This window comes from Pieris rapae, chromosome 6 (genome assembly GCF_905147795.1).
Source record: "Pieris rapae chromosome 6, ilPieRapa1.1, whole genome shotgun sequence".
Lineage (NCBI taxonomy): Eukaryota > Metazoa > Arthropoda > Insecta > Lepidoptera > Pieridae > Pieris > Pieris rapae.
The window spans coordinates 4,461,860-4,476,467 of record NC_059514.1 but is presented as its reverse complement, the minus strand read 5'-3'; the positions used below and the strand labels follow the sequence as shown (position 1 = coordinate 4,476,467).

Below are 14,608 nucleotides of genomic sequence, written 5' to 3'. Positions count from 1 at the left end.
AATAGAAGCAGTACCTACTATTAATAGCACAGAGAGCAATCAAATACATAGTAAATCAATCAAGTGAGAACATTTGCAAGCGAGGGCTGTTTATTTTACCACCAATGCACTTGACGCTTGTAATTCACTGCTGCCACCTGTTTTGAACATACACAGGCTTATGTAAAATATTAGAATTGACATATATAAACGTAGACATATATAGTATCATACCCTGATAATTGATTAGACTAAACACATTAAATTATCAAGTAAATTAATGCCTTGGTATGCTCATACCAAGATTTTTTTAAACAAATATTTTTATCATACATATCTGTAATTCGATTAACTTAGTATAACAACTTATTTCATTACATGGGTGGTCAATATAGTTCCCGACTGGTATATTAAGCACATTAAAGCTTTTCATGCTTTATTAGGACATACATAGGTATTACATTTAGCATGGCGTTAAAGTTGTAGTTAGTTACGAAAAAATACGGAAGAATTTACGTATGTGGTTTATTTGTTGGTAGGCATTGTATATAATTATTTTAACTTCAAGTTACGGTATTCTCAACGACTTAATACCAAACTAAAAATTCAGCAGATACATATACACGAAATTAACATACAATTTCAGCCATAAATCATCATGGTACTCCGGGTAATCCGTTTACAATTTACATGTTATTTTAATAACACGAAAACATCATTTGCATGCAATCCGCCATTTTGTAATGTGTAATGGAACTCCATAAATCCATTAAGTTACAATGTCCTGATAGTATTTAATTAGGCGTTAATTTACCATTGAAATAAAAATTTACTGAAACAAAAGACATGAGAAAATCCATACGACGATTGCATTTGTCCAAGTTTATACATACTTGGACCATTTTTTTCTTGAGATTTTAAGAGCACCAATTCTTAAAAGTCCCGGCAACGCACACGCGGGCCCTCTGGCATTAAGAGTGTCCATGGGCGGCAGTATCACTTAACACCAGGTGAACGTCCTGCCCGTTTGCCGCCTGTTCTATAAAATATATATATATATATACTTTAGTTCTAAAGGAGTCGAGACTAGAATAGTTATGCAAGTATGAAAGGATTTAAATAAGAAAATACATAATAGTAACATACAGGTAAACTAAGACTACCCTTACTAACGGCTGAAGCTGAATTTGAGGTTTGCTAGTAGACAGATTTTTCTCAATAATAGAAATGCTTAAATTAGTAAAAACCTGGATTGGAAGACACAAGGAGTATTCGAAATGATAGAAGATAACGGGACATGCCTTGCGAACAGTTGAGAAGTCGATAAAACAATAATTAATGTTTTGAGTGGCAAATCATCCTATCTGTTGACGAAGACATTTTGTACATTAGATATTGCAAAGTACTGATGGTTTTCTTTGCTTGTCCGGCTATCGACACTAGCAATACCAGGTACGTTACAGAGAAAGAACAAGGACTCTTATAAATGAATATAGTCTTGGCACCATAAATACTATAATAGCATATCTATTAGACAAAGAAGTGGAGAATTTTAAATTACTACCCACTGACATTGGGAAAGCTGTTGATGTGAAGAAGATGCACAAAGTTTACAAAATATGTGATTTATACCATCAGTGCCTCATGATATATACATATCTGTACTTTTAAGTTTTTTTATTGCAATGGCAAAAATGTTCAAGAGATTCATCAAAACTATACAACATTCAACGAATTTATTCCACCAATTTACACACACCGAACACCATGTTTTGAATTCTTAAAGTATATTTAAATGAATCTTAATTTAAATGTTTAAGTTTTGTTAAAAATTGTTACACAACGTTTCGCTTTCTTAGCTGTATCAATGCATTGTTGATAGAAACAAATAATGGGAAAGTGGCTTATACTGTATCGAAATAACAGTTCATAAAGTGACTACCGAGAAATCTAATCTATACAAGAGGAATCGGACTCGTGGCAGACCTGTCTTTTGTGTGGTATGTTTTATAGGGGAACGCGAATTAAATATTCGAAATAAATTTAAGTTAATTCGGTTTAACTTCAAGTCAAGTAAGCCATTCATATTTGTACCATATCAATGGCTATATTAATGTTTTGTTTTAATACTATATACTTAAAACGGAATAACTTAAAAAATTGTATTATGATTTAACGTAAAATATTTGTTCTATATTAGTCAAAGTTATTGCGATACGCGCGTTCATCCAAACAAGTAAACTCTTCAGATTTATAATATTAAGTATAAATTCTTTTGAATTGGACTCAAACCCAGATACAAAGGGCAATCAGGTTCATTCTGTGGCGTGAAATCAAGCGGTAGCTGACATGCTGGATTATAGCTTAAACGAAGCTCGGCCCTTTGGACTTTTTAGCCTTTTTTATTTGAAGATCTTTATTACTATAAAATAAAGAAAAAAAAAGTATAACTTAACGTTTAGTCTCGAAATTAGACCTATTTCTGAGTCATCTTTGATATTTTCTGTTCAGAAGTTAGTTCAACTTATTTAAAGTTTTTAGGAAAAAGGAAACGAATTGGGTTATACCTGATAGGTTTGGGTTAGTTTCATGTTAATACATGTCGGGTCTCAGGTAAGTATTATGAATATTTGGTCAATTCAGAACTCCGTATGGTTTAAATTCAAACATACAAAATCAAAACATGAAACACTTCATTTAAATTCAAATATTACTTTGAGATTATCATACGGATACTGTTTGGGTGTTGACAATTAGTTTTATAGAGAATGAAGTGTCGAATCCGAGTAGTTACTAGTTAGTGGACCAATAAACAGAAAAAATATTTTTACTATAATAAATATATATAATTACTTAATATGTATCAATATAATATTTTATTACGATTACAAAACGACATCAATAACCTTATATAGCACTCGCTATCGGCACAGCTAACGCCATCTATGGACATTTTCCAAGAATTAAGTCGTCTTACTACAATTATTGTATTAATTCGTCGAATAAAAATAGATTTTCATGTTTAAATTTTATGAAAATATATTCACGAAAAAATCAACAAGTTCATTCATGTAGTCATATTACGAAAGTTTAAAAAAAGAACGTAGTTCAGAGGCTGATTCATTGCTTGTGTCCCACTTTCGACATTGACCCTTATAGATTTTCATAGCAATTTTAATGTGGATTAATATTAATATTATTAAAGAAATATCAAAACTAAAATAATTTAAATCGTTTGAATCATCTGTGTTAACAAAGCTAAACATATTGTTTATTGATTGAGAGTGCATATCAACCGTCGATTCTCATTGAAAAAAAAAAACATTTTATTAGAATGATAAATGTTCACTGTATTTATCACGTTAAAACCAAATTAACTCGGATAAGCAGTGGTTTTCCTTTATTATATGAAATGTTATGTACATCGAATAGTTGTATTAATCATAACAATTACGGAAGTATATTTATGGTTATGTCAAAATTTAAATTGTGTTTAGTTCCTAACAATACTGCGTATTAAAAGTAATTTTACACAATTATGCTACTTTCTGTATATTAAACTTTAGCTTCAACTTGTCTGACCCACTTAAGGCTTGCTTAAGGATGATGCAACTACATAATAATATTTCTTTCTTAGTCATCGAAATGTCCCCACCATAAATTATTATTTAAAGTAGGTATTTTTTAGGCATAGTAGTGTTTTCATAGCGTCGTGGTCAAAATGTGAGTTGCTAAATTTTATAAAGTTTGTGTGTGTAAATAATTGTGTTTTAGAATTTTGTATATTCATTCGATTAATAATGTGATTGCAGCCTTTATAGACAATCAGTGAATAAGCTTTGTAATTATATTTACTTACCTTTTTAACCTGAAAAAAATAGTCATTCCATTTTCATAGTTTTCCTTTATTGGGCGTACTTGCTATGTTTGGATTGTTTATAATGTATATTTCTCATTACATATCTTACTTAGATAAGTTATTTTTTTACCTACGGTAATGTAGTTCTCTTTTATTCGTTTAAGTTTTGCGCGAATTAATCAAATTGTAAGTTTATTTATTTAACTATAAAATACTACTATTATATTTGACGTAAAATCAAAACAAAGTTTTACAATTGACATAAAACTATTTTAAGTGATTTCACTTACTTTTTTCGTAACACTATCGTAATACTTACTAAGTGTTTTAACGCAACGATTTAACGTTTAATGCTATCTTTTTATTACCCATATCGAGTCTAAACAAAGGTTCTTACTCGCCTCTAAATGCCAATAAACCCAAAAAGCACCTTGATTGCACAAACTAACTTATGGCAAAACCGCGGACGTAAAACCGTTTAACATCGTACTAAACTAAACCATTACTGAATTACAAATAAAACACACGCGTAAATTCTATCACGGAGTCAAATGGCTCGATCCTAAACTCGCATTAAAACCAGATTAACGGACGTGTGAACAAAGAGTCGTTAAATCATAGATATCACGGAAACAAGTACAGCCGAAAGCTCAAAGCAAAGTGAGCGCTCCACAACCATCAACCCCGTGCACTCGATATCTCCGGCCTTACGTCACCTCACCCCATCTAATTCCCCTCACCCATTGGCCAATTTACTTTGCCGCGCTTTCTATCCTCAAAACAAACCCTCTACACAACATGCTATCCCTTTCGCAGAGGGATCAAACCCTAAAAGCAGACTGAGAAAACCTACATCTATGGATACTGTTGTGACAGTGATGTAACCAGCTAGAAATGAGAGGGAAGATTTTTTTTACACCGCGAGCGAAAAGGATAGGACTAACGGTGTCACGGTTGATTGTAGTTGTAGAGTGCGAAGGTAACGTGCTACCGTGCGTTCAACTATTTATAATCAAATAGCTGCAGCTGTGTGAGCGTGTCCTTACGTTATGCACCACGCACACATGCAGCTTAGCGTCGAACGAGGCAATGATGTGCACGAAGTATTATCCCTTATTACAAGATACGCTTCCGCGCTGGCCGCACGTACAATAGTCGTCTGTCGACCTCTTTTGTGGAGCGGAGTGCGAAGTTTCAGTTTGTTTACGAAAAGCCATAGCGATGCATAGTGCGTTAGTTAGCGCGATTGTGTCATCGACCGAGCGCCGGTTATCGCTAAATTGCGAGTGAATCACGGACAATGTTCGTTTCGGAGTTTTCGAAAAAAACTTCTTGTGTATTTGTGAACTTTTGAGATCGTATCTCTTCGCTGCCAAACTTAAAGTGACTGTGAACCGAGTGTCAAAGTGAACTTTTGTTAAATATAAAAACTTTTATATTTGATAAACGAAGAAATAAATAAAAAGTTTTTTAAAATCCAAATTACATTTCCAATAAACTGATATAATTGGGGAATTAAAAAGAAATAAAACCCTAGTGCGTCGTGACAAAAACGCGCACAGCATTTATGTATACAAAACAAACCGCAATCTGTCCACGCTTCTTCCGTAGAAAAAGGCGTTGTGAGAGACAAAGATGGCAATAGCATTCAACTTGCCAAGTGAGAGAGAGGCGGCAGAGGAGAACTTTTCACGGTTGAACCGGCTCCTAGCCGAGCTGTACGAGGTTCTATGCCACATCTTGGTATCACGACATCCTGGCCAAGAGGTGCAGGACAATCGCCGAGGTGAGTGCCCTCGCGAGCCTAACACACCACCTTACCAATTAAGATGCAATTCGACCTACATCGTGAACTTGGTGATGGTTGTAGCCATCCTTAAAGTTGCCCTGACGTCATCTCTCTTCAATACAGTGAGATAAAGAAGATTTTAGATAAGTATTGTTAAAAGTGATACTGCAAAGCAGATTGGACATTTGTTACGTATTTTTAAGTCCAGTTAATTTGTTTGTTCAGAGATGTTGTGTCAAACTGCACTTAAATTGTAAATGGTGGTCGAGAAACGAATCGCATGGATTATGCGTTTCGTTTCGTTTTGCAATTAACACAATTTTGCTTCTCATGAATTTTGCTTTGAATTTTGAGTGAAGTTCGACAAAACGCCTCCGCGATATTACGTAGCAATACATTATGCATTATAATGTTAATAACTACGACCTAATATTGTTACGATGAATTGTGTTCATATCTTAACGATTCTAAAACTTTTTCAAACAACGAAATTAAATTTAAATTAAATTTCCATTTTTTTTTTATTCGCCAACATTCATCCGAAGAAATATTATTTAAGTAGCTCTGTTAAGTTTTAATATTTAGTAACATTTCCATTTGATCTCTTTTTGTTTTAACAATTTTAAATAGTGTAGTCTTATGGTAGTTTAATTTATTGTAATATTAATAATTGTTTTGTGGCTTCTAGCATTTAATATGATTTTTTCGTAAGGATCTCAAATTTTATTTTAGTTCCAAATATCCGATAGTCATGAATTATTCTTAGGTACATTTTCGATTTACGCCAAATATTAGTGAAATACGAGTTGGCAAATAAATTCAAATCTATGTATTTTATCTAAAAATAAGAATTGTTAATTTACCACTTGTAAATAAACGGATATTTTGTTAAAATAATATTTTAAACAATTATGTTTTGTTTCGATAAGGCAAAAACTTAAAAAAAATGTAAAATTAAAATAATTTTATGCTGTAGATGTTTAAATTGTAAATACTGCATTTAACTTTGTGATTTTTATACTTATAAGCCATTTTGGATACATTTATTATTTCACAACTAGTTAAGCCGCATGTAATCATTATCATAATTGGATTGTGTTAAGACAAACCCATGTGGGTGATTGTGAAATAAATTCATTATTTTATACAATATGTTTGATTTTCACTCACTCAAACAATCCCTAAAATACATACATTTAAAACCGGAAAATTATTAGCGAACAAAAACTATATTTCTATTTAATTTTACTCATAATTTATTAATTTTATCATCATAAATTTATATTTTAAACATAGAATCTTAAGATGATCCCGGAAGTCATAAAACTAATATACATAATTGTGCAGTGCATTGATATAATTCTTTATTCCAAATTTAAAATAATTATTATCAAATCAGGGAGCAAATAAATATATAGACACCAATATTACGTATATTAGTCTAACTATTCTTAATGTACCGTTCACATATATTAAAAAAATCTTAGTAGCCCTAAATGTAATCTCATTTTTACATAAATAGAACCAGAAAGCTGAAAAGACATTTAAGCGTGTAAATATTTGACTTACATTATAACATGTACCAAGTCGTAAACAGTGTCAGGCCGCCTCGTCAATCAACTCAAAAATAACTCTGTTTACAGTTTACAAACCTACGGGACTTGTGTAACATAATTGAAATCCTTTGTTTTATCTTAATTCGCAAAAATAACTGATCATCAAGTGCGAATAATGACATAATAGATTTAATTAAAATAGTAAAAAATTGAAATAGATAAAACATGCTGTGAAGCGACTTTTAATAAATTTATAGCATTTTATCACTTTTTTGTAGTCGCCATCAAACATAGGTAGTCTATGTCGTGTCCAAATCCGGAAGTGTTTTAACTGGAAATCGAACCTAAAACCTACGCTTTACATTACCGTCAATGTGATAGGGATATGGAAAAATTATATTATAAAGAGATGTCTGTTTAAGGCAGACAATTTCTTGAAGTGGAATAGAGTTCAACTTATAAACTAGTTCAACTCCAAACAAAATTAACGCTTGTCCTAAAACAATCGGAAAATGTGGTTCAAGTTTATTTTCTACTTTTTTGAATCTTCTACTTGCTAATTTAAATGAATATTTTAATTATGACCCTCATGATAAGCTATTTGTTTAAAACAATTTATAAATATTTTTCAAATTTATTAACTTCAATCAAGTTTCAATAAAAAATTCAATTTACGTCATTGTTACGATTATATATAAAGTTTCGTTTTAATACACGTTAAACGAGAACGATAAATTACTGAATATTATTTTTTAAATACACTGTAATTTTAATTACACTCACTCAAAATTTAGCAAAATTCATGTGCATGCAATTACCATAATTTTAAAGTATGTTATTTAAAAAATATAAACACTCACTGTTATGACTCTCAATTTCAACAGTTTTGTGCTTACAATGTAATATAAAAGGATTCTCAAAGCTGTGTGGTCCTTTGTGATTAAAATATAAGTAAAGGTAAGTCACGCTTAACAACTCAAGTGAAATGATACGCATCGATGATCACAAAACTTTTTTGTCAAAACTTGTGTAACCCGAATGATTGTTATAATTCCAATTAAATATCCCTGTCTGGTTAGAACTATGTAAATTTATAGAGGGAGAAAAATGGTAAAAATTTTAATCTTTCTACCTTAAACAAAAACATATTAAATGAAAATGTACCGCCAACTAATCAATAAATCGTAATTAAAACATGAGAAACCACAATAAATACATATGGGTTGTGTTATATGTTTTGCTATAATATCAGATATCTATAAGTCTACTAGCTATATTCATAAGCGTCTCCGATATCATCAAAATGTATAAAAAGCCGTAAAACATCGGTGATTATCAAGTCTCCATAACGTTAAAAACACATTTCTTTCTCTTGCGTTTTATTAATTTTTTACTTAAATATAATAAAACCTACAATATTATAAATACACTGGCTTTTTAGAAATGTTTAATTTTGATGGGAATTTAAAAGTGTTAATAAGACCGAAAATAGGTCTATTAAAAAATAATTAAGCAAAATCTCATACACTTTTGATTAAACAATGCATCACTAACAACAATAATAACTACAATTTGTAATATGTTTTAGTCTTCCGTGGTGAAACAAATTATTACACGATTTTCAAACCTATCGTTCAGGACTGTTATTTCTACATTTACCGATTTTTTATAACCAACAAGAATATTTGTAAATTTAACTATAAATAAGATTCCCATATGACTTATTAGTATTTTAAAACTAGATTTTCATTGCCTGCCTGGTTGAATTCAAATTTTGTTTACAATAATAAAAAAAGAGAAAGTTATACCTTTTAATTGTTATAATAAATGGGTTAATCAAATAACTGTATCAGTTAAGCGTTCTAAAACGGTTTGTGTTAATTAAAATCAAAAGAATATTTATTTCTTTTATTGTTCATAATTTATTTACCCCATAATAAACGTTAAATTATTTCCAAGCAATAAAACTTATTGAGATGTTTCTCAATTGTTGTCAGCTAACCACTATGCAAATAAAACTCTACGTGGCTACAGTTTACCGAAATTGGCGATAATTTGCATTTTCATTGTATAACCAGAATGACTTAAATTGAACTCTTATAAGAATTACTTATAATTTGTAGTAATATAAATATTATAATTATTTACTAGAAAAACTATATTATTTAATAACTATATTATTATAATAATAAAGCTTTATTTGATTCCATAACAAAAAAAAAATTATTTAGTAGTGTATGGACCCCTTTTGGGTCAATACACTTAATTTAAAAGCCTCAGAAAAAACATTATTGGGAAAAATCTTTGATGATACTTAATGACTGGTCTGATCTGCTGATACTGATCTACATATTTTTTATTTAAATGTGTGTGAGTTTTCAAATCACTCTACTTACATTCAAAGAAATGTTTAATTGAACAAAACTATTGGCTTTACTTGTTTCTTAGTCATTATCTCAATATCCTATCACAATTATTACTAATTTTAAACTAAACACGAATAAAAGTAATTAAAATATAAGTTATAGATATATGTTAACTCCTCTTTTACCCTTAAACGGAGATTTTTTGTAGCAACTTGTATAGTGAGGGGTTAGTAATATATTCCACAGGTGTTGTATTCAAGACAGGTGCTCTCCCCTAGGGCTCGGCCATAAAACTCATTTTTTGTCAGTCTAAACAATGTGTTATTTTTCGATCTGTTTTAATAATAAGAACATGTACAACTTAAATGTAAGCTTGTTCTTAAGAACAGTGTTAAGATATAGGGACATTTTCTCTCTCAGCACGGTGATCTTGAAATAAAGAAATAACTTTTATGTAAACATATTAAAATAGTATGATAAATTTGCACTTCAATATAGATTAGTACGAAAAAGTTTCTTATCCTCGTACCAGTAGCTGAGTTGGGCAGCTCAAACAAAAAAAGCATTTATTCATATAGGTAACATAATGTACACTTATGAACGCCAAAAAAATACATGAAATATATCTAATTTTACATTTACTGCCAGTTCTCAAATCAAGGGCGTAGACGGAAGAGAAGAACTGGTAATAAACTCTCCGCCACTCTTTTAACGGGTTAAAATCTTATGTATTTAACCAGTATCATAAGTTATACATTGACCTATTATGTATATAATAATAACTATATTTTTAAATAAAAAAACTCATAATGTGATCATTAATCTGACTACTGGCCATATTGTATAATTTAATTTTCCCTTTACAATCGAGTATTTATACAAGTTCCTCTTTTTTTCCCGATCATGTCCAGACATGTCAATAGTTTTTTTAACGTGTCGTCTACGGAATAACAATTATTGCTGGTTCAGACAGCCTTTGAATATAAAATGCGTGCGAATGAGTATTGTACTAATGGAAAATAAAATATCAGTTTTGTGTATTTAAGTCGTATACTCTTAATATACATATGACTGTGTTGTTCTCAATAAGAACGAACATCATATTGATTAGATAAAAATCATATTTTGATAGTAAATTATTATAATATTTTTACAGTATTCCGTGGTTTTATTTAAAAATATGAATGGTATACAAATACAATTAATATAAATAACTAGCCACCCGTCTTTCCACAGATGGACATTTTTTATTTGGCATAAATGTACAGTAAATGCAGTACATAAATAACTTGAATGTATTTAGAAATAGTGTAACGCTGGCTTCATGTGAGTACGGTTCTTGGTTATTGAAAACCGAATAATAACATACTAAATAAACACCAACAAATATTCTTTACACCTTGGGTAACACTATTGTAGTTTTAATAGGAATCCTTTTTTGTTTCGTGCAATTAAAATATCCTATAATAATCAGCGATGATGTAGCATTGAAACAGTGGAATTTTTTTTTAAATCGGTCCATTATTTGCAACACACACGACCAATTTGTTGCAAACATACAAGTCTTTGTAAATATTAAAGTATAGATAACATTTTTTATATTTATTCATTTTTTTAGATAGATCCTTGTACAAAAATATACAGTTTAGGAAACTCGACTTAGGTAACTAAACCTTTGTTCTAAGACCTTAAGCAATTGTGACACACTGACACAATATTCGAAAGGCTGCTCCTTGACATTTTGTCCTTCCCCAATCATTAGTCGACGTATCAATACTGCAATTTGTGGAATATAATGGTTTTAAATAATAATAACCGTATACAAAACACGTTAGAGTGTTGTCATTTAATTCTTTAAAAAAAATCAAATGTTCTTTTGTCAAGGAATAATTTTATATTTGACGGTGCGTATATTGCGAGTGAACGACAATGATACCAGTCTGTTTGAAAGCGTAGTGTCAAGTTTGCCGACTTAGACCCAACATCAAGCGTTAGTAAGCGACGGCCGAAGACCGACGGCCTACACATTATTTGATAGATCAGTTAGTATTTTTTTTTAAATTAAGACACTGCAATCTGTTTGTAATACAGTGTGCTACATGTTTGGTGATGTATCGTCCGATTTGTAATTAGCATTTGGATATATACATTATACATATTTTTGAAAGTTTTTACAGAGAACAGTATCAATGTAAAAAAAAGACTACTAATATGACAAAAAAACTTAAATAAAAAAAAGGTTATTATTCCACGATTATAACATATCAAAATTACAACTTTAGCATAAATCGACAATTAGCTTAATGTTTCTCATAAACATACACTCAGCTTTATTCCTCGAACAAAGAATTATATAACTTAATTCAGTACGGTTATTAAAATACCAGTGAACCAGATGTGACCACGTGCGACTGACACAAAGGAACTTATGTATGCACTTGGAAAATACTTACTTTAAAACTTGATTATTGAAAATATCAACAATCCATTGCGGTTTGTGTTAGTTATAACAATATGTTAGTGTCTTAATGAGAATGGCAGGCAGTTTTTTACCAAATATATGAATTATGAAATTTATAGATCTTTTTTAAATCGATATACATAATATAGCTGTTGCAATTGGTAATAATACTAGCATATATCACGACGTATGTGAAGGTCAGAAGTGTAACGTTATTAGCATAACCATATAAAAAGTGTTCTTTAAAACACATACAGAAATCTATAAACCCATAAATGAATCGTAACTAAATAAATATCTTCTTCTTCTTTTAGTGCCTCTCCATTACTGGAGGTTGGCCGTCAGTCTCTAGAAGCTTTTCTTGTTCTGCGCCAGATGCTGCAACTCTTCCGCGTTTGCAATACCCGTCCACTCCCACACGTTACGAAGCCATGATTTCTAACTTCTACCAACACGCCGTTTACCCTGGATTTTACCCTTTATAATTACTTGAAGGAGGTCGAAGCGGTCATGGCGCATCACGTGGCCCAGGTGCGCAACTTTCCGTTGTTTAATGTAAGATGAATATAAAAGGTTGTAATAACAGAGAATGCATCTTTAAAACAAAACACAAATTACCTTTACTAAATTAGTCTGATGTAATTGTAACAATAAAAGGGAAGCGTACATATATCATAAAGTGTAACTATAACATAATAACAGTAAGTAAAAGATAATAGGACAATTAAGCTTTTAAAACGTGGGAAAAACATTCCCGGTTCATTGCTTGGGAAAATTCAAATTATACTTTTGTTTTAATGTCAATTAAAGTAGATGCTGTTATATTTTGAAATTATCTTAGCAAAATATTATACATCAAAATTATTGTTTTTAACCGTAAACAAAGACTTAATAAAGACATAATAGGTATAGGTTAAGTCTAGCACAAACTTCAAGTTCATATTTTCAAATATAAGTTATAAAAATAGCTGTTTAAGAAGAATGCTTTTTAATTTAATAAATATAATTATGCATCTTTTAATAGGGATGCACTAGTTGAACTCAATAGAATTTGTAGTATCAGAATATTGAATTAAAGATTTGTGTCAGAATAAATATATGTGAGGAAGTTAGGTTGTGAATATATTTAATAGATTATCTGCAGGATTCGTAACATTACTGTATTTAATAAATTTAAAAGGAATTTAATTACACACTATGATACCTGTATACTAAATTACAAAATTAAAATTGCCGTCGGATATCGACGTGCAATTGGCATAATATTTCAACTCTCATGAAAATAAAATTGTCATTGAATTTAATAAGAATAAAGTTCTTAAACTATACATTTAGTCACATTATAATACTAGTGCACAAAATAAGGATTTAATAATTAAATTCTACCTAAAACTCAGATTTTAGTGTTCTGTATTAAGTATAATTAATGAAATTTCCTTATTCAACACGCCCGAAATGAATAAAAAATTGCATATTTCAAATCGAAAATCGTTTAATAATAGGACCTTAATTCTGAGAAGCATGTATCGTTTTTCCTTCAGACCTTCCAGGAAGGCTCCATGTTTTTCTTAGGACCGGCATAATTGGACGAAGAAGCTGGTTCAATCATATTATATAAACTACGATGAATATATATGACACATAAGTTTTCTACGTATATCTGTAGAAACAACCTTTATAATGTTTTATATATTTTTTCTTCAATGTAACAAATTAACTCCATATAGTAAACTAGAGTGAACTTAATATAATAATAATAATAATAATAATAGCCTTTATTCAGATAATCTACATTACATATTTTATACATTTAAACAAATTTTCATTTTAATCTAATTCAGGTGCATCTGTGTGCCCTTTTTTGGCAAAGGCCTCCTCCAAATCCCGCCATTCCTCTCTACACTGTGCCACTCTCTGCCATGTACCACCTGCCGTTTCTTTAATGTGGTCAATCCACCTTCTCAGTTGTCTCCCTCTTTTGTGCTTGCCTTGGGCACCAGTTAAGCAGTTTTTTGCTCCACTTTTCTGTACCTCTTGCGATGTGTCCCACCCATTTCCACTTTAGCTTCTTGATCGTTGTTGTAACATCTGTTACCTTAGTTATTTTCCTTAATACTGTATTCTTTATTTTGTCTCTTCTTGTTTTCCCTATCATACATCGTTCCATCGCTCTTTGACACACCTGTAGCTTTGTATACTGCGCTTTAGTAGGCGCCCAAGTTTGTGATCCATATGTTAGTACAGGTAGTACACAAGTATTGAAGACCTTTCTTTTAATTACCATGCTTGTTTTCTTATTTTTCATGACTTCTTTAAGCGCCCAAAAGCTCTTCCATGCTTTTGCTATTCTTGTGTCGATTTCTTTTGTTGTTGAATCGGTCATAGATATTGTCTGCCCGAGGTACAAGTACTCATCTACGTATTCTATAATATTGTTATTTAACAGTACTTTTTCCTTTCTGGAATTCGTCATTACTTTGGTTTTCTCGGTATTCATTTTCAGACCGACAAACCTACTTTCTGTGTCAAGGAACGAACGAGGAAAGGAAGAGTGAACTTAACTAAAACTAATTCTGGCTTAGTGGTTTCAGCGTGCGA

The 14,608-nt window shown here is 30.8% G+C and overlaps 1 protein-coding gene across 1 annotated transcript in view; it reads left to right on the top strand.

The window, feature by feature from the left end:
• Positions 1 to 4,880: 4,880 nt before the first annotated feature.
• LOC110994712 overlaps positions 4,881 to 14,608 on the top strand; it is a 78,233-nt gene continuing 68,505 nt past the window's right edge. Inside the window, exon 1 of the mRNA XM_022261518.2 lies at positions 4,881 to 5,624. Within this exon, the coding sequence (XP_022117210.2) occupies positions 5,474 to 5,624 (151 nt within the window). The 5' untranslated portion in view covers positions 4,881 to 5,473. The remainder of the gene's footprint in view (positions 5,625 to 14,608) is intronic.